General features: G+C 41.2%; 1 protein-coding gene across 2 annotated transcripts in view; it reads left to right on the top strand.

Annotated features, from left to right (window-relative positions):
- Nucleotides 1-20,770, top strand: part of MSRA (methionine sulfoxide reductase A) — a 504,699-nt gene that overhangs the window by 378,910 nt on the left and 105,019 nt on the right. For both annotated transcript variants that reach the window (XM_056853955.1, XM_056853956.1), the window contains one exon: nucleotides 3,744-3,863. In XM_056853955.1, coding sequence (XP_056709933.1) covers nucleotides 3,744-3,863 — 120 coding nt within the window. The remainder of the gene's footprint in view (nucleotides 1-3,743; nucleotides 3,864-20,770) is intronic.

Genomic DNA, 20,770 nt, shown 5'->3' with positions numbered 1-20,770 from the left:
GCCCTCCTCAGACTCTGCCCCAAAAACCTCCCGCTGGTGGCGAAGAGGGACCTGGCAACCCTAAGAATCAGAGAGCTCTGAGACACAGAATACAGTTCCAAATTAATTTCCTTTACTCCTTTTATCTAGCAGTGGATTCAGAACATTCTGGATGCACACTTCTCAGATTGTCAGACATATTGTCTCTTTGTTTTTCGTACATTTCAACCAGCAACCAAGATAAGAGCTGGCCAGAGAACATAACTTTAGTTTGAAGTTAGTTTCTGAAGTTTCAAAGAAAGGCCACGTCTTTCTGATCTATTTGATGGCAGGTATGGCTTTGTTCTGTTAACTGTGTTTTCAAAGGGACTTTGAAACTGAAAGAAGGCAGCAGAACTATTATGATTCACTTGAAGAGATGACCTGGTCTAAATTGCTCTAGACAAAAAAAAGAAAAAAAAGAATACATCTCAGGATGTCCAGTAGAACCCAGCTCCCCTCCATCAAGATCTTATGATTCAAAATAAAAACTGAACCCTGTAATATTGGATGGGTGATGGCATTGTTTAAATCAACTTAGAAGAATGGTGGTTTGAATCTAGCTCGATGGAAATACGAATATATGAAGCTCCTTTATTCCAAGACAAACCATTGGTTCATCTCATCCAGTACTCTCCTCTCCCCTCCCTCATGTACAACAGATTCTAAGGTTTCATGCAGGGTTTTTTTCCTGAGGTCCTTTTTCCTGGAGATGCCAGGGATTAAACTGAGAACAATGTGCATGCAAATTTTAAGGCTTTCCACTGAGCTGTGTTTATGTGTGAAGCAGAGTTTCTATATATGAAGCTGCTGTATGTTTGGTAGCTCTTATCTGAAAATCTTGATGATCAGTGAAACACTTTTGAAGTCAGTGAAATTTTGCTGAATTGAGATTCTGACTGACTTGGTTAACTGGCCATGTCGGTGAATGAATGCTTCATTTTTATGTGCACTTTGAATATTATTTGCATTCATAAATTGGCTAGCCTGAGAGGATTCTCCCCCCCCCTTCCTGTATGATCTCTAATTTAGTTAATTATTGCTCTGCCACCTTTAAAGATTGCAGATGCCAGGAAGCAGAACATTAAATGAATGTTTGCCATTAATACAAATTATTGTGTTTTGACAGTTTGCTAATCAGCTAAAAGAAAATTATGCTGTAAAAATGTGTACGACTGCCATTTAACCAACCCTAAGGCTTTTGTGTGGATGGGGATTCTCTGCACTAAAGGTTGCACATTTTGAAAGCCAGAAATACTTTTGGTAGAACCTTCTAAAATGATGACAAACTGCTTTTGTTTAAGGAAAACAAAGACCCATGTATTTGTGACAAGCGCTGAAAAAAATCTAGCTATATGATGGCAAAGTGATGTAGGGAACGATCCTAAGCTGGTCTGCTGAGATGTAAGTCCCATTTTATTCAAGGGCTTTTCCTCCCAGAGTTCTGCAGCTATAAGTTCCTCCAAAGAGTTTCCTTGGGAGATAGTTTAAGGTTATACCCTTGAAGCCAAGTTCAGAGTCTTTGATTGTGTACTGAAAACAAAAAGATACGAGCTTTTTATATCTTCTTAAAAACTAATTCTATTTTTCTGTTTTGGTGTCTGTAACTTTATAAAAATTTAAATAATAATTAAAAAAAACTCCTACTCTTAATAGCGTGGGTTTTCACAGATTACAGTCTATTTTGTCAGATGGTGAAAAAACAACAACACTTTTTAAAGAGAGTGCTGCTGCTTTAGAGTAGGGTTTGGAGGCTCATAGCCTTCATTATTGAAAGGCTGCTTGAATGATAATTGCTTAATTTTTTAAATTTAGATCTAGGAGCAGCTATTTGTTAGTACTTTGAGCAGATGCCTGAACTTTGTTATATGCTGGATGGAGGCAAGAAAATAGAAATTAAACCCTGATGATGCAGATTCATGTGTGTTTATTCTCTCCCCCTCTGTCTTTATATATAACTCCCCCCCCCCCCGGCCCGGCCTTCAGGGATCTCCGGATATTGTGACTGTAGTCTTGTCTGTACATCATCAACTTTGGGGTACTCCTATGTATTATATATTGTACACTGAGGACTACTTAGTCCAGTGACTTTCAGTCTAGAGGCTAAATTCAAGGCCTGTGTTTTTAAATTTGTATTTTAAGTGTACCGTATAATAAATTTATTTATTTTGTTTACTTCATTTTTGTATTGTTTCTGCTCAACCATCGTGGTACCTAGCTCAGGATATTATGCATGATTTCCCAGTATAATATCATCCACTTTATCCTCACGTCAGTCTTGTGAGGTTGGTTAGACCGAGATAGTGTGAGAAGCCCAGGTGGGGATTTGAATGTGTATGTGCCTAGTCCTAGTAATCGTTGATAGTTGGATGACGGTTGCTTGGTTGGTTGGTAGAGGTTTTTGATGGGGGTTGCCCCTCCCCTCACAAAGAGCACTTGTCTAGCCTACTCTTTGTTGCTGATGTACATGTAGCAGTAGTGATTTATGTATAAGCGTTGGGAGGTGGGTCTCAGCAGAGATCCTTACTTCACTGATTTTGCTTCAATCTTTTAAGCAAATGGCAAGCACTTTTTTATACCTCTGTCACAGGCTCTTTGCCCTTAAAGATCATTTGGAAGCTTCCGTTAGTGCAGAATGCAGCAGGTAGTTTGGTTTTTTTATTAGCGCACAGAGAGATCAGTCTATCTGCAATGGCTGCAGATTTCCTAACAGGCTCATGAACACATGAAGCTGTGTGAGCACTTGTCCCGTGACAATCCCATAAACAACATCCACAGACGAGGGGTCCAAAATAGAGTTGATTTATTGGAAAAAGTCTACAGGTTTACAGCAGCTATAGGTAAGTTGGCATGAATGAGAACTAGAGGCACGGTACAAAGCCTATATGAAAGAGTATTGGTCATATCAAGATAGCATTAGAAGCCATGGCAACCCCCCTCCCATTGAGGGCTGTTCCCACGGGAGTCAGAGTCAGAATAGGAATTTGGTGGTTAACAGGGCCGACCTTGAGCCGCACCTGGTGAAACCAAAACTAAACAGTCAGTCAGGCAGTCGCTGCAGAGAGCAGGCCTGACAAGCTGCCTTATACTGAATCAGACCCTTGGTCCATCAAAGTCAGTATTGTCTACTCAGACTGGCAGTGGCTGTCCAGGGTCTCAGGCTTATATCTTCCACATCCCCTACTTGCCTAGTCCCTTTAACTGGAGATGCTGGGGGTTGAACCTGGGACCTTCTGCCTGCCAAACAGATGCTCTACCACTGAGCCACCCCTCCTTCCCAGGCTCAGTTCAAGGTGCTGGTTCTCACTTTTGAAACCCTTAATGGTCAGAGTCCTGCATACCCTAAGGAGTGCCTACTTTGGCTTCTTCTCCTCCAGACTAGTCATTTCCTTTACTTGTGGGATACAAAAGGTCACAGAGCTGGAACTTCTATTGTGCATGCTTTGTGGGATGACTCCCCCTTGAGAGTTTTGGTTGGCTCCTTGGCTTTACAGCTTCCACCTATTTTCTGAATCCATTCTGTTCCATTACAAAGTTTGCCCCATCTGTTGTTTTCTTTTTACCATTGTTGTATTACACAGTGTTGTTTTGTTGTATTGTTGTTTTTGTTTATAAATGTGTTTTAGCTCTGTTACGTGTTGTCCCTGGTCCTCAGTGTTTTGAGCGAAGAGATGAACTTCTACGTATGTTAATCAACATAGTACTTTGGTTTTTGCTTCTCGCAGGTATGGGCTGCTTCTGGGGAGCAGAAAGAAAATTTTGGCGACAAAAAGGAGTCTACTCAACTCAAGTGGGTTATGCAGGAGGACATACCCTAAATCCTACCTATGAAGAGGTCTGTTCAGGTAGGTCTGTTTATTTCATGGATCACGAGCCTTACCGTAGAGCATTCTGAAGTAAAAAAAACAACCTTGAAGGCTGAGAAGAAACTCTGCCGCTAAGGACTGAGGCAATTGAAATATGGATATTGCTGTTTATAAACTATTTGTCTCCTTCCTTTAGATAAGTCCATCAGATGGCTATCACCAATGAAGCTAAAAATAGGCTATTACTTACATAAAGTGCATAAAACAACAAAAACATTCAAAATAAATAATGGCAGCAAAAATACCAATTGAATAGGGTAGAGACCAATACAAGAAGAGAACATTGGCAACTGATACACCTGTCTGAGACTCTCTAAATCGCTCCTAAGAGCAACACTTTTTCTTAGCACTAATAGCCCATTCCTGAGCCGAAGAAGAGTTGGTTTTTATATGCCGACTTTCTCTACCACTTAAGGGGGACACAAACTGGCTTACAATCACCTTCCCTTCCCCTCCCCACAACAGACACCCTGTGAGGTGGGTGAGGCTGAGAGAGAGTGACTTGCCCAAGGTCACCCAGCTGGCTTTGTGTGTAGGGGTGGGGAAACAAATCCAGTTCACCAGATTATCCTCCGCCGCTCATGTGGAGGAGTGGGGAATCAAACCTGGTTCTCCAGATCAGAATCCACTGCTCCAAACCACTGCTCTTAACCACTACACCACGCTGGCTGCGCCGGTGACTGGAGGCAGTTCTGCTTCCAAAGGAGGTTTCAGGCCCCCCCCCCCACTGAGGCCGAAACCTTCCCCTTCTCCCAAAAACCCATGCAACCCATATCTCAGGAAACCGGTATCTCAGGAAAAAGGAAAGGGGGAGTTCCTGGGCTGAAAGGGCTTTGGAGGCCCCTGAAAGGCGGGCCCTCCCCTGGCCCTGCGCTGGAACACCCTGGGAACGCCCCCGGGAGGATGGCACACAGAAGTGCACTGTCCAGATGCCGGCGAGGCTGTGTTGGCATCCCTGAGCGGAGGATGGCATCCTGGTCCCCCTGCCGGCATTCATGCCACCCTAGATGACGTAAGTGGCATGGGCACCGGCGCAGGGGGCCTGAACGACTGTGCAGCCCCTTCCTGGCCTCCAAAGAACTTTCGTCCTTTCAGGTCAGGAATTGGCTTTGAAACATCATCAAAAAAGGAGGAAGGTGAATATATTTGGCGGTGGGGGAGTTCCATAGTCTCAGCTCCCCTGTCAAAGATGTACTATATTGAGTAAGGAGAGGCCCAGGCAGTCTATTCTAAATGGGAGCAGCTCATCAAGGCCTGAAGCAAGGTTCTTTCTCAGATTTGTTATCCCAAGAGCCTTCTCAACTGGAAATTAAAAATAAAGCAAGTCTGTGGAGGTTTCCTTGTTTTGCATAATTTATTCTTCTGCTGCTAGCGATTGTGTTGAGGGAGAGAGGAAGAGAAGTTGTGTATGGTCTTAAAACATTGCCTCTAGATGACTGGAGATTCTCCTCAGCTTCCCCCCGTACCCCACTTCTGATACTTGTTTCATTAGGCATTGCAGTGGCTATACACTTTATGTCTTTACAGGCTACCCAATCCAGTATTTGTACAGAATGCTTGTGGAATGTATATAGCCCCTATCATTCATCTCTTCTGTACTTTTATAATAATTAATAGTATCCCCGGCCTTTCAAATACGACTTTGATGTACCTTCAAAAATATGAAAGCAAGTCAGAACCAAAATCCATCCAGTCATTTTTTTTAACAGATCACTTTTGAAATGAGGGCTGCAAACATACTGTGTGCCCTGACATGGATGACCCAGGGTAGCCTGATCTTGTCAGATATCAGAAGCTAAGCATGATGGGCCCTGGTTAGTACTTGGACAGGAGACCACCCAGGAAGTCCAGGGTTGCTACGCAGAGACAGGCAGTGGCAAACCACCTCTGTTCATCTCCCTCCTTGAAAACCCTATGGTGTTGCTGCAACTTGACAGCACTTTCCGCCACCAAAGGTACTATGCAACTTTAATCGATTGTGTTCAGTTGTCATGGAAGCTCTTGGAGCTTCTTATAATTCAACAGTTAAAGGTAAAGGAGTTCTACCCTCCTTTGTTTTCGGCTACTCTTTATCTAATTTTTCTGTCTCTCTTTCCTTAGAAGCAGAATTCTGCAGTCTAGGGGATGCACCCCAGATCCCTTGAAATGTAGCATAGAATGTTGCATGCACCTCAAATTGCCCCCTGACAGGCATAATCAAGGAATTGCTCCAAAGTGTCCTCTTTCAGATTATGAGATGCAGCAAGTTTTACAACAAAGATAAACTAAAGGGCTGGGTCCAACTGTTCTCTTTAGCTAAGTGAGGAATCTTCTGTTGGAGGAAGATGATGACTCCTTCAGTTGGAAGAAGGAGTTCTTGAAGGCTTCCTTCTTCCAGTGCTCTCGCTTAGCAGAAAATAACCGTTAGAATCTGACTCAGGAGGTGTGATTTTTTCAGTGTTCTATCAAAATGTCTTACCAACTACATCAGCCTTAAAATTAGATACTTCATCTATTGTTACGTCTTCAGCACATTTGAACCCTTTCAGCCTCTTTTTGATTGCCATGCACTACCTTCAGAAACCAGAAGAAAACCAGGTGCCTTGGCTATGATATTATAATTGAGCATGGGCTACAGTTGCTATACACTTCACCTTTCCTGCTGGTAAGATAGATACCATGATGCAGTGGTCTGATGAGTACCCAGATAAGAGAATTATTTTTACACCACAGTGAATTGTCCTACAGATGCAAATGTGAAAGGCATTTGCAATGGGTAAGTGTTTTGGGCTATTTCCAGTGCATTTGACTCAATACACAAATGCACATTTTTTGGCAAGCATTATGTGAAACTCATGATGTTCATTCACTAAGAAGTATCTCTTCATAGTTTGCTTACAGATGTTCTGAACAATTCTTTGTTTATCAATGTATTCATAAGCGATGTGAAATCCGTATATCTCAAGTGGAACTGAAGTTTGATGGAGGGAAAAATGACTTGGTAGTTCATCAGCTGCTTCTCTGAAATTATATGCATATACACAGTTTTCTTGAAATCAGTATTTTTTACATTATATTTCTGATTCAAATGTGAATACCTAACCATGTAATTTTCTGGAATTTAGGGTCTTTAAAAATAATCATATGGGGGAACATGCTTTAAATAGTCTTTATTATAAAGTCACGATCACAAGCAAAGTCTTTTGGCTGGCCTGTGTTTAATCAAGTCTCCTCCCCCAGTACTTTCTCTCAACAGCTGTCAGTTATCTTTAGTATGTGCCAGTGATCTCTGAAAATTAATAGCAATTTAAATGTATGCAGCCTGCATTTAGCTTTGTTGCCATGATACTTGCAGTGTTGTTTGACAAATTATGCTGGTCACTAATTTTATTCTTTGAGGGATGCTCCTGAATCTAAAATCTTGAGATGAGTGATTCTTAACCATGAAATTACTTTCATTCCTGTTACCTGCTATCTTGGTCACCTAGAAATGTAATATTTATTTATTGTTTTTGTGCATTTATTTATCACCCAACTTCCTCTTTGTGTAAATCAAAGCTGGTAGCAGCCAAAGCCCCAATCAGTAATGTGAAGTACAATAAAAGCAGCCACTTAATATATGACACACGTGTACTAGTATAGCTAAAGTCAGTCTGGTAGCCAGATATTAGTGGAAATCAGCCACCTTGCAATGTCTGCCTGAATAAGACAGTTTTGCATGATAGCCTAAAAGGCACACGGGAATAATACATTGGTTCTTTATCTAAATGGGAAAGAAAGTGATTATTTTTTGTCAAAGATACTCATGTACTGCAAGGTGGAAATGTCAAAATTCCTTAGCAAATCTTGCAAGGTTCACTGCAAGTGTAATGCATTGTGCAAGTGTCATGAATTGATGTTACATTGTCATATGGCCCTCTTCTGCTAAGGCACTGGGGATTGATGTGACCAGAGAAAGGATATCAAGTTGGGTACTGTGGCCCTCTTGCCATGACCTGGATGGAATGTATTAGAAGGGAAAATGAGATAGTGCTATGCTATGACTGTCCAATTAAAACCTGTTTCAAGTTTACAGTAGGTGCTGGGGTTTTTTGTAGGGTGAATTCCATTTGCACACTTTCCAGATTGTGTTACATTTTGCTCCCCTCTTATTTTTCTTTTTAAGGGGAAGTTTAAGGAGTTCTTTGCAGGGCCAGTTTACTTTGGAGAATAGTGCACTTTTGAGAAAAGTGCACCGAATCCAGTTTTCCAGAAATAATTAGGAGGAATAATTATGGTACATAGCATACTAAGGCCTAGATAGAACATAAAATAACTCTAGTGAATCTAGGGTCCCTTTGGAGACAACCCTGAACAGATGACACATCATTCTAAGCCCTTTGAGGTTCTATGGATTTAGAAGGGTGTAACTCTTTTTAGGATTGCAGTGTTAGCTTCCAACATAGTCAAGCACAAGTCACCTTTAATGTAAGACTTTCAGCCACTGTGTGTTGTGTATGTTAAGTGCCATCAAGTCGCTTCTGACTTATGGCAACCCTATGAATGAATGTCCTCCAAAACATTCTATTGTTAATAGCCTTGCTCAGGTCTTGCAAACTAAGGGCTGTGGCTTCCGTTATAGAGCCTTCAACCTTCCCTAGTATTATTGTTGTTTCCAGTGACTCTTGTCTTCTCATAATGTAACCAAAGTATGGTAGCCTCAGTTTAGTCATTTAGCTTCTAGGAAGAGTTTAGGCATGATTTAATCTAGAATCCCTTATTTGTCTTTTTGGTGGTCCACGGTATCCGTAAAACTCCTCCGATGCCACATTTTAAATGAACCAACTTTCTTCCTGTCAGCTTTCTTCATTGTCCAACTTTGACACCCATACATAGTAATGGGGAATATCATAGCATGAATTAACTTGATCTTAACAATCTTTTCTAGCTCCTTCATAGCTGGCTTCCCAGTCTCAGTCTCCCTCTGATTTCTTGATTGCAATCTCCCTTTTGGTTGATGATGGAACCAAGGAATAGAAAATCTTCAACAATTTCAATTTCTTCATTGATAACCTTAAAGTTCTGTAATTCCCCAGTAGTCGTTACTTTTGTCTTCTTGATGTTCTGCTTTGGCACTTTCTGCTTCAACCTTCATCAGGAGTCATTTCAGGTCTTCACTATTTTCTGCCAGTAACGTGGTATCATTTTATATCTCCAATTGCTAATGTTCCTTCCACCAATTTTCACTCCACCTTCATTGAAGTTAAATCCAGCTTTCCTTATGATATGTTCTGCATATAGATTGAAGAGATGGGAGATAAAATGAATTCTCTTGTCTGGAGTACAGGTTGCACATCAAAATAATCAGATGGTGCAGCACACCCATGCCTTTTAAAACCAACCAGGAAGAATTGCTTACAACAATAGCAAATAAATATATCCAGGAAAAATAAGTAGTAATTAAAAATAACAAAGCACTCTGCAAGAAAATATGTCCTAAGCCAGCAAGCATGCATTGCAAAATAGCAAGACCAGCAGAAGTACAAATCAACAATTCAACAGCAGAAGGCAGATAAACTAGGGCAACAATCAAAATCATCATAAAAACAGGTGAGACACACAAAACAATGTAAAGCAGTAGCTGATAGAATAGGTAAAATGACCAAATAGAATAGGTAAAATTACCAAATAAAGACCTAAAAGCATCTGCACTTTGAATTGTGCCTGGAATCAAATCGGCAGCCAGCACAGATTTTTTAGTACAGGGGTGATATGATATAGCCATCCCCCAACCACCGTGTTTCGTACTAAATGAAGCATCTGAACAGTCTTTAAAGACAGCCCCATGTAGTGCACATTATAGTAGTCCAGCCTCTATGTGATCAGAACATGGATTACCATTACCATTTATCCAGGGAGTTCCTTTCTGTCCTACATTATCCCAGGAAAAATGTAGCATCGTTATAACAGACTATGGAAAATTAATTCCATATAGCTGTTTGCATAGAAGCTTGACCTAATAATTGTTTTAGAGATTTCACTTTGAAAAATATGGTCACTGTAGTGAGTAATACAACAAAGAATGAAAACCCCTTCTTTCCAAAGTCAATGGCATGTATTTCCCCTGTTAATTAAATCTTTGTGAGGAGAATGGAGAAAACGAGCGTTGCTTTTTTTCTGCCTTCCCCATTTCAGATATCCTGTGTACAGTAATTTTTCTCATTAAGATATTCAGCTATCAGACAGCTATATAACTTGGAGGGAAAAAAACACCATTGTCTTGGTAATATAACCAGGACATTATTACACCTTGCCAGATGTGTGTCTAGCATTCCACGATGCTTTAGATGCATAATTAAACTACAAACATTATCCTCATTTTCTATAGCTTCTAAGGATATCTGAAGGGTTTTGAGAACATACTCTGAAGGAGATCACAAGATTAAAGTCTTCAGACTGTAATGAGAATGGTTCAGAACATTTCCTTTTATTGTTCAAACCATTTTCAAGAGAATGGATTCCTGTTGGGCTTTTGTCTGCACTCCGTATAGCCTCTCTTAGAGGAATAGGGTGTAAGAATTTAAATGACTGTTTTACAGATTCAGTGGACACCATCAGAATGCTGTGAATCTTTGATCGTTCCAAATTCTTCTGCTCATTTGGCTGTGGAATTGTGTCACTTTCTATGGTTAGCCAAGCTCACCAGGGCTGAATGGTGGCAGATCGGCTTGTCAAAGTATTCTATATGAGATTGTTGGGTGTTGGCATTTTTTAGAACTTCTACCCATTAGAAGAAGAAGAAGAGTTTTATATGCCGGCTTTCTCTACCACTTCAGGAAGAATCAAACCGGCTTACAATCACCTGCCTTTCCCCTCCCCTCAACAGACACTCTGTGAGGTAGGTGGGACTGAGAGAGTTTGGAGAGAACTGTGACTAGCCCAAGGTTACCCAGCTGGCTTCATGTGAAGGGGCAGGGAATCAAACCCGGTTCTCCAGATCAGAGTCCACCGCTCCAAACCACCACTCTTAACCACTACACCACGTTGGCTCCCATTAGTGTTCCCCACTATTTGATTGCAAGTAAATAAAGATATGACAAAAAGACATTCACTTCTAATAGTTTCTGACACTCTTAAGTGTGTTGTGAGGAGATCTGGGGCTCCTTGGAAACTTCCCAGGGGGGTTAGAATTTCAGTAATTTACAAAGTCACTAATTGCAATTGAGTTTCTCTCAAAGATATCTTACCAGCTACCATTGATCTTTCTAGTGCCGAGTGCAACTCCAGGTGAACGATGGGTGCCTTGTAGGTCACTGTTCACCTGGGACAAGGATGAGGCCCGGCAGGCCAATCAACACTCTACCTCCAATACCAGAACCTCAATTTTGTACCCAGAATAAATGATGTAGACTTAAAAAAAAAAAAAAAAACACACATCCAGTTTTTAAAACTTGGAATTTCTAAAAATAATGATGGATTAAGCAAACTTGCTGAGACAACCTCTTGTCAGCTCTATGACCAGGAAAGAACGGGGAGGGTGCTCCCTTGGCGCTGGGCAGCATTGAGCTGAATCCTAGCTGCTGTGTGGCAGGGGGTTGGTCGGGCTCAGCACCTCTTGGCACAGTTCTGTGCAGGAAATAAATAAGGCAGCAAAAAGAAGGAAAGAAAGAAGGGGCAAAAAAGGCATGGAGATTGGTGGGAGGTGATTTAATGGACGGCTGACTCCATCAAGGACCAAAAGTTGTGGCTAGTTCCCCGCCCCCCCCACCCCAAGTGTGCTCTCTTATTTTTTTGCTGAAGCAACTTTCCTGATTAGAGAGCCGCACAGTTTATGATAGCAAGCTTCGATCAAGCTTAGTCAACTATAAACCAAAGAGTTAAAGATATTGAGCAACAAGTAGATCTAGCAAGAGTGCCCCTATTTATGGCTCCCCCCCACTCCAAATTTATCCTTGCACCGGCAGCCTATCTCTGTTACTTAGAGATAAACAAATATAGGAGGGCTTTTACCTTGGCTAGGTGCGCAGCCTTACCCTCTGCTATGTTAGAGGGGAAATTCAAGAAGATACCCAGGGCAGAGAGACTATGCCCCTGCAAATCTGGGGATTTAGAAACCACTGAACATGTTCTCCTGAACTGTAACTATTACACTATACCCCGTTCTAAGTTTATTGAGCCCCTCATACTGAGAATGGGACCCGTCAGGAAAAGAGAAAAGATAGAAAAGCTCCTACTGGCGGATAATCCCTCAATCACCTCTCAGGTAGCAAAATTTTGTACGGCTGCAATGACAATTCGTTGCCACAGAGTAGTCTCTTAGTCCAAATGGCAGATGTAACTCGGATGTTATTTATTTTATTATTTTAATTCTTTTTAAGCGACTTAAGACTCGGACTGTAAACCTTTGTCGGTAAGACCATTTTAGTCCATGTATCTTGTTTTATCTGGCCAAGGGCAGATAGCAAGCTTCAATGCTGGATGCTCAGTTTTCAGCATTAAAATTTTTTTTGATTTAAAGGGAGAACAAACTTACAAGCTGAATGCATGCTGGTAGAAATGTTGGGTAATACAGCAGAATCCAGCATTGAATCCCAAGCCATTCCTGGCTAAATGTATTATGAAAAATTTGATATCTCTGGCAACGTTCTCTCTTCACTGAGCATTTTAGCACTTTCTGTTCATGAGTAACCTTAGCTGAGCATTCTAGTGGGGTGCCCAAGTTGGTCTGTTGCAGCTCATGGGATTGTTTTAAGTTAGCCTCAACTGCTCTTAGTCTGTTTTTAGATTGACACTGCAGTGGTTGGGCACTGGCGTGTTGATATTTATTGTAAATCTTTATGGGTAATTTTATTCTATTGTGAGCTGCACTGAGAACTTTCAAGCTGAAGGGTCTTATACAAATGTATAAAATAAATAAATTCATTAGGCTTTAAGGTGCCACAGGATTCTCTTTTGTTTTGATTGAAGTCTGAAGGACAACTCAGTGGGCTCTTTGCTGCTGGAGAAAGGCCAGAATGGAGCTTCCTTCTCAGAAGCAGCAGGCCCCAGATTATAACGATGTTTTCTCCTTCAGTATTAATAAACTTAGAGAGGATGGTACTAGTGTAATAGCTGAAAGATGGCTGAGTGGAAATGAATTTTTCTTCCGTTTTTGGGGCATACTTAGAGAATCTCATCTCTCCTCTTGTGGAAGGGGTTTTCCTTGCCAAATTGGCATGCATTCTGGAATTTTCTGAGGCTGCTTCTGCACAGGTGTAGACCCCATATCTTGGCTTGCACATGGGTCCCCAAGTAGAACAATTTCTTACAGATTCCCCAGTAAAGTAGGTAACTCCTGCTGTTTGTAAAAGTTGTCACTCTTATGTGACCAAAGTTAAGAACAGGACTGAGAAACTTAAAATCTGTAGGCTTTCAAGCCTATTCCTTATTGTTCACTACACCTTGGCAGTGTGGATTGCAAACGCTTCATGAAGTTATCTTTCTCATGTTGTTCACTTTTGGGAATTTCTCAGCACAATACTCAAAAAGCACTCCCTTCAGTTTTGGTAGCAGCATTCTGATAGCGTTGCGGTGTACAAAATAGGCTAGGCTTAGTTGCCAAAAGTGGATGGAACCTCTGTGAAATACACACATGCGTGCTTGGCCTTGAGGCAAACAATAAGACGTATGTTGTTTGAACGAAGTAGTTTGCCCTGGGTACTAGGGAAAGGAGAAGAGACACAAGAGGGACACAAGAGTGAACAACGGGAATGGACTGCAGCTGCTATAAGTGAAAATTTCCAAAGGACAGCAGATGGTGTAGGCTGCCTGCTTGTATATTTCTTGTTTATTGCAGTGTTTTCAAAAAAATTAATATTCTTATTTCCCTCCAAAATAGAAGCCCAGGTTCCCTTAACGACAATACACGAAGGTGCTGCGGTGATAATAATGAAGACGTTTACAGGACATATTCTCTTTTCTTAAAATTGTGATATTTCTGTAATTACTGCGTGTAATATTATACCCACCATTTATATGCTGCCATTCCCAAGGAGCAAAAGCTCCATATGTTGTGTGTAGTCTCTTTCACATTAGGGTAATGATTCCAAGTAATTTTAAAATGAGGGACCTTCACAGACTATTTTGTATTTAAATGAGAGAAGCTTAAACCTCTGTCTTGGTGAAAATGTTGCTGATGGAACCACATCAGTGTCGTGAACCAAATGAAGAGGATCAGTTCTTCACATGAATTCTCTGGGCTTCAAAAGGGTTTCTTTGTTTTTCTTTCCAGGAAATAATTTGGTTCCCAAGTATAGATCTAGTGCTTCACAGCTTATAAACTTTATTCAGCCTCTCAAGTGCTTCGGTCAGAGCCAGAATGATGTACAGGTTAGATGACTGGCTGAAACCTACCTCACAGGAATTGTGAAGATAAAAGGTTGTTCTAAGATCTTTGGAAGGGGAGGAGGAGGAATTCTCTACCACTTAGAGAAGAATCAAATTGTCTTACAATCACCTTTCCTTCCCCTCCCCACAACAGACACCCTGTGAGGTAGGTGGGGCTGAGAGAGCTCTAAGAGAGCTGTGACTAGACCAAGGACACCCAGCTGGCTTCATGTGTAGGAGTGGGGATTTACTTCCTTAATAAGGCAATTTCTAGATTTACTTCCTTAGTAAGGCATCTGGCAGCCAACCATCCTGGCCATACAGTGGTCATAATGGAGTTCCCTTCCTTGACAGAATACAGACCTTTTTGGTGGTCTGTCTCCTTCCTTGCACCAGGGCTGCCAAAGGGGTGGGGAGACTGGGGGGACAAAATTCAGGGGAGGTCCAAGCCAGCTGGAGGGCCTCTGGAGCCAGCATCATGCTGCATTCATCCGAACGTCTTTCCATCTATTTGCTATGATATTTGGTTTGGATCAGGGTTGTGGGGAGGCCCCCAGGTGGAATCTTTGTTCAGGGGACCAATGTGGCTCTCAGCAGCCCTGCCTGGCACTTGCTCCCAGAATGCTAAGACCAAAGAATTGTTATGCTCTGAGGTCAGTCACTGCTTAGCTTGGGGAGCCCTTCTCAAAGAAAAGACACCTACATGTTTTCCTCAACTCCTGCCTCCTTGAGGTAGTTCAGGACTCCAGTGGGCACAGCTTTACTAATCTCAGCAACAGGGTTCACATTTCTTGTCTTATGCTTGTATACTTGTTTTAATACAAGATGCTTTTCCAGTCCTAAGATATTTTAGGTCTGAAAGCCACATCTCTGAGCTTTGATGCAGTAGATGAAATCACCGGTGAAGGTTCTCTAAGTAGCCACTTCCTGTAACTTTGCTTGTTTGTGTTCTGATTTCCCAGTAGGTTTAAGCCAGTGTTTGCTTAGCGAAGTGGCAAAATTAGAAATTAATTGTATTTTCTTTCCAAACAGTATCAAATGTTAATTGTGGCTGAAATGCCTTCCAGTGATTTTGTTCTAATGTCACATTTCCATAAAGTGTATACAGCTGAACTTTCTACTGAACGTGCTGTATCAGTCTGATGTGTGTCTAATCGCCAGTTTCTGAGTAAAATGGCAGTAAGTGATGGGCAAGCAATCTTTGTCTTTTATGTTTGCATAGGTGGGCATATGTGTCGCTTATACTGGCAACTGGATTGGAGACCAGTGCATAATACAGATGGGTGCAACAGACAGATCTGTGGCATGGGTGGTGAGTGGAGGCAGGAACAGGATTGCAGAGAGGGGTAAAAATTGGGGAATCCGTGCATAAGCGCTGACACATAAAGGAGTGTTGTCAGATGTATTCTAAGTCCAATTGCCAAAGCCAAATAATCCATGCAAAGGATATGGCATGAAAGACCTTTGAACTGTATCCCTTGGTCCCATTGCCTTTAGCATGGAAGTCATTGTTTCTATTTTTCTTCATTATTCCTCTCTGTAATACTGTGTGTGTGTTAAGTGCTGTCAAGTCGCTTCTGACTCATGGCGACCCTATGAATCAGTGTCCTCCAAAATGTCCTATCTTTGACAGCCTTGCTCAGATCTTGCAAATTGAGGGCTGTGGCTTCCTTGATTGAGTCAATCCATCTCTTGTTGGGTCTTCCTCTTTTCCTGCTACCCTCAACCTTTCTTAGCATGACTGTCTTTTCTAGTGACTCTTGTCTTCTCATAATGTGACCAACATACGAAAGCCTCAGTTCAGTCATTTTAGCTTCTAGGGTCAGTTCAGGCTTGATTTAATCTATAACCCACTGATTTGTTTTTTTGGCAGTCCACGGTATCCGTAACACTGTCCTCCAACACCACATTTCAAAGGAATCTACTTTCTCAATGTCCAGCTTTCTGTAATACTAGCCACCACCTTAGAAATGAATGAAGAAAGTAAATGAGAAAGTGAACACAGACATGCAGAATTTAACGTTAGACGTGCTAGATAAGCTCAATACATTTTCTTGGCATAAGTTCATCTTATTGCTTTTAATGCCCTTATTTTATAGCAGTTCACACTTTGAAGATCCACAGTTGCTCCAAAATGGAGCTATGTAAACATAGTGTGTCCATAATAATGTTTAAATTCAACAAAGTAATTGATCCTTGAGAAGTAACACTTAATGGTCTCCTCAGCTTCTTCTTTTGGTCCATTACCTCTTAACAACTCTACTTGTATTTGAAGGTATCTGACACAAGATTTTATTTGCAGGTTTTATTTTTATTTTTGTATATGCCTCTTGTGAGTGGGTGTCTGAGGGATGACTGTCATTTCCATGTTGAGATCAGACTTTTATGAAATAGGAAAGCAGAAATTTAAAGAATTCCTGAACAGTCCATATGCTACGATGGGACTAGACTGTGTAAATTAGGCATCTATTTGCTTATATTACTTGTATGTTTTAAAATATTTTTTTGGTAGAACTTAGATTTATTTATTTTTTTGCCCTGCATTTCATTATGTGGTTCAATGTGAAGTCAATTCCTAAATAAAGATCATATCCTGCTGCCTACATAAGAGCTCAGGACCAAACTTCATGTGATACCAGGGTTTAACCAAAAAAAAGGAGCTACAGAGGGCCCTATATGGAGCAGGGTTGTGACACTGAGAAATGAGGGATTCATTCCCCATCCCATGCCATTTCTTGTTGAAAATGCTGCATCTGCCCACTGTGTCCCAGTGGGGAAAAACACAGACACAATATGGGATCCCTATCTATCCCCCTGTCCTGGGCTTAAGGCAACCTGAAGTGGGCATTCTCAAGTGGAGAAACCCTCTTTTCACTTGTACTGCAGTCCTGATTGATACCCCCCATCATTGTGCTTTCAGGGCCAAATATTACATCTGGAGTTCAGTCATACAACTTCAGCTTCATGTGTAGTTTGGCCCTTAATTACCATAAATATGTCAGTTGAGCTTCTAGATTTGTAACCCAGTTAATATGGTACTCTTTTTCAAACCCCCTTGCCCCAGTTGGTCTGGGAGATTCTCCGTACACTGTCCTGTTCTGTAACTGAAGTCTGCTGATAAGTCACTTTGCAGGAGTGAGTGATCAATCTTTGGAATACAGATGTTTTGTCGAACTTAGTAGAAATATAATGAAGAGCACCCAAACACTTAAACTTGAGACTGTGTTCAGAGGGAGATGAAGACCATGGCTAACCATCAGGATCAAGTCTAGGAAAGTAGTAGCCTGGTCTATTGTTATAGTTTTTGTCTAAGCCTAACAGGGGCTAAAATATTTCTATAAGGTCTTCACTTCTCTGGAATGGATCAGTTCTCAGGTAAAGGGGAAATGGTACAGTTCCCACTATATTTGATTGGCGCATTGGTGAAGGTGGGATTTGCAGACCTGAAGAAATTTTGGGGGGAGGACCTAACTGCTGGCCACCATCTGAGGAAGCATGGTTTAAGATTCTTCCTTCTCAATAAGAGGAGGGGTTTGTCTCTAAGGCTGCTTCTTTAGGTGGTATAGGTAGGAGGCAGCGCCCATTATCAATGTTCTTGATGCTGTGGACTTACCCAGTTCTCTAGTGGAAATGACCATGTCCAAGAGAGAATGCTTTGTTTAAATCAATCTGGATTGTTGTAAATATTGGCATATTGGCATAATTTAAAGATCACAGTCATATGCATCAAGGCCCAACCTATATGGGTGTGGCTTGCAATGATTGGACAGGGATAGATATACTTCAGTTTTGCATGATCAGCCACTACACCACCAATGGGGAGGGTTTTCCCAGCTAAATTCTGCCTCTGCTGAGGATCTGGTAGGAGGATAGTGCTATATCCTTTTCCATTGCCTTCTTTTTCCCTTGGGGATGGATTGGTGGTGAAGCAAAGTTGTTTGTACTTGTGGCTCTAAAACTTTCCACATCTAGTTCTTAAAACATATTATTCCCCCTCCCCACAGTAAAACATCTTATTCCTTTCCCCCACAGACTGTTATTCCAGAATCCATATCTAAAGGCAAGGATTAATGTTAGTTGTTGGACTGGGTGGGTATTCCTTCTCAAATAATTCCTCTTTAATTGGTAAAAAAACAACAACCCAAAGTAATGGTTATATTTCATGACAGCAGCTGTTGGGTATTCAATGATGGGAGTGACACGATAGTGCTTAAGTGTACAGGGTACTCATCCTATCTGTACAACAAAGTTAATCATCCACAATTCACTGAACTGTGGAGTTACATTCACCGAGCAGCGGGCTGCCTTTTAATTGTTGCAGCTCATTTTCTGCATCTCGCAAGATCTTTTGTCTCATCTGCGCCAGTCTTGGTTGCAACCCTAAAACTGTCAGCCTCTCTCTCCCCCCCTTTTCCTTGAGGAGCTAACAATTCTTCTTGTTGCACAATGCTGCTTAAATTGAACCAGATGCTGCCTCAATAGAGCAACCTGCCCATCTTGAGGCATTAAGCCCAAAATTATTTAGAAAATTGAAGCCTTTAACTTACTCTGGATTAATGTGATTAAGTTGAGGTTGTTTTAATTCATAGCTATCTCTTCCTTTATTAAGAGGCGTCATATCGTTGGGAGCAGGGTAGAGGGATATGCCACCAATTAAAAGTCAAATTGATGACACAGAGTGAGAAAGAAGAGCATTTAATGTTTCACTAGCAACCGATATAAGTCTTCGCCATGCAGGATTTTAGATAGATTTAGCGCTACATATAAACACATCCCGCAGCGGTAGCCCACAGTTATTAATGCAAACCTTAATACATCAGAAGTGCTTTCGCGTGTTTTGCATTTGACTTAAAATAATAATGATTAATATAATTTATGTAGATCCTCTCCCCCTACCCAGCTTCCCCCCGCATGAATAATAATACATTTAAAACAAAACCATATACAAAGATTTTGATTAAAATTGCCATCATGACTACTGATGCAACAACTAATTAAGTAGTTCTTTAAAATCTATAAAGGAGTGACATGTATCCAGTCACATGTCATACTTACATTTGAGCCATTATTTATAGATTGTTCTGTTGTGACTGGGCTATGTAGCTTTTATCAAATATGATATGTGTATAAATAGAAAGGCTCACATCCATTATTAATCCTTTATAAAGGCCTTTGCTATTGGGGATCCATCAACCAAAGATTATATGCTCCATTTTTCAGGAGGGTTGCAATGGCCTCGTCGCCTTGGTGTCGGTTTGTACATGTGTGGATTAGCTGCCTCTATGCAACATACACGGCAGGAAACTCAACAGTATCCTGAAATGTCTAAAACTATATGTAGCCAAGATTATACCATGAATTGCAGAATTGGGTCATGCAGATCTGGTGGGTTTTTCAGAATCATGAGAGCATTCATTTTTAGTTTTTTTTTTTTAGTTCTGTAGTAGTTCTTGAGAATATGTTTATTGTTCCATTCTTACAATCCTCCCATTCTGTGCTGTAAAATTTTAAATTGTGCAGTTCCCTTTAGCATCAGATCAATCTCCTGCTGAATGTGAGAAAAGAAGATAAGTGAAAATTGCTGCTGAATTCCTATATTGCTCAGTTCATTGATCTGACCTGGAGGCCTCTGCAGGTATCAGGCAATGCCATTTTGTTTGCAACTTCAAACTGGCTGGCCCTAGGTACATGGTGGAGGACTTTCAAGGACTTGTGGGGGAATCTCACTTCCTACTGTATCCCCCTTCCTCTTTCTCTCCCAGGATCCTCCACTTTTTTTGCTTCCTTGTTTCCTTCCCACCCTCCAACCAACCTATCATTTATCTGCCCCCCATCTTCACCTATATTTATTATTTCTTTGCTTAATTTATGTCCTGCCTTTCTTCACAATGAGAACCAAAGAAGCTTCATTCTCCTTCATTTTATCCTCACAACAACCCTGTGAGGTAGGTTAGGCTGAGAGTATGTGACTGAACCCAAGTCACCCAGTGAACTTCCATGGCAGAGTAGGGATTCGAATCTGGATCTCCCAGATCCTAATGTGAAACTCTAACCACTACGCAACACTGGTTCTTGTGGTATGGCTGCTGCTGAACAGTAGCAAGCAGTCAGGCCTGGGTGAGTTATGCAAGTTGTGTGGTAGTAAGTCAGCTGGTTGCTGCTCATTGGTTGAGGCCCACTGAGTCCTCCCTCAAATGCCAAAACAGCCCTGGACAGAACACTGCTCTCTCCTTCTACCTTTGTTATCAGAAACCTAGGCTTGAATGCTAGCAATAGTGTTGTGGTTGTCTAAAAGCAGCTACTGAGGACAGTCATTTCTTAAAGCTACGGACATTGCTTCTACGATTTTGGAGGGTTTTAACCCCCAGATTTAATTTTTTTCTGCAAACTTGGGGCTTTTCTTAGGTTTGAAGAAAGATTTGTCTTGCCTCACCATCATATCTGTAGATGGTGAAAGTCTTTTTGTTGGTATAATCAAGTTAATTATTTAAAATATTTGACCATTGTAAGACAATATTGTACCTATCAACTGACCAGATCTTTCTTGACCAATCATATGCTAG

The sequence above is a fragment of the Euleptes europaea genome, chromosome 7 (genome assembly GCF_029931775.1).
Source record: "Euleptes europaea isolate rEulEur1 chromosome 7, rEulEur1.hap1, whole genome shotgun sequence".
In the NCBI taxonomy this organism is placed as follows: domain Eukaryota; kingdom Metazoa; phylum Chordata; class Lepidosauria; order Squamata; family Sphaerodactylidae; genus Euleptes; species Euleptes europaea.
Note: the sequence above shows the minus strand (reverse complement) of the source record. Positions and strands in the feature narration are given on the sequence as shown.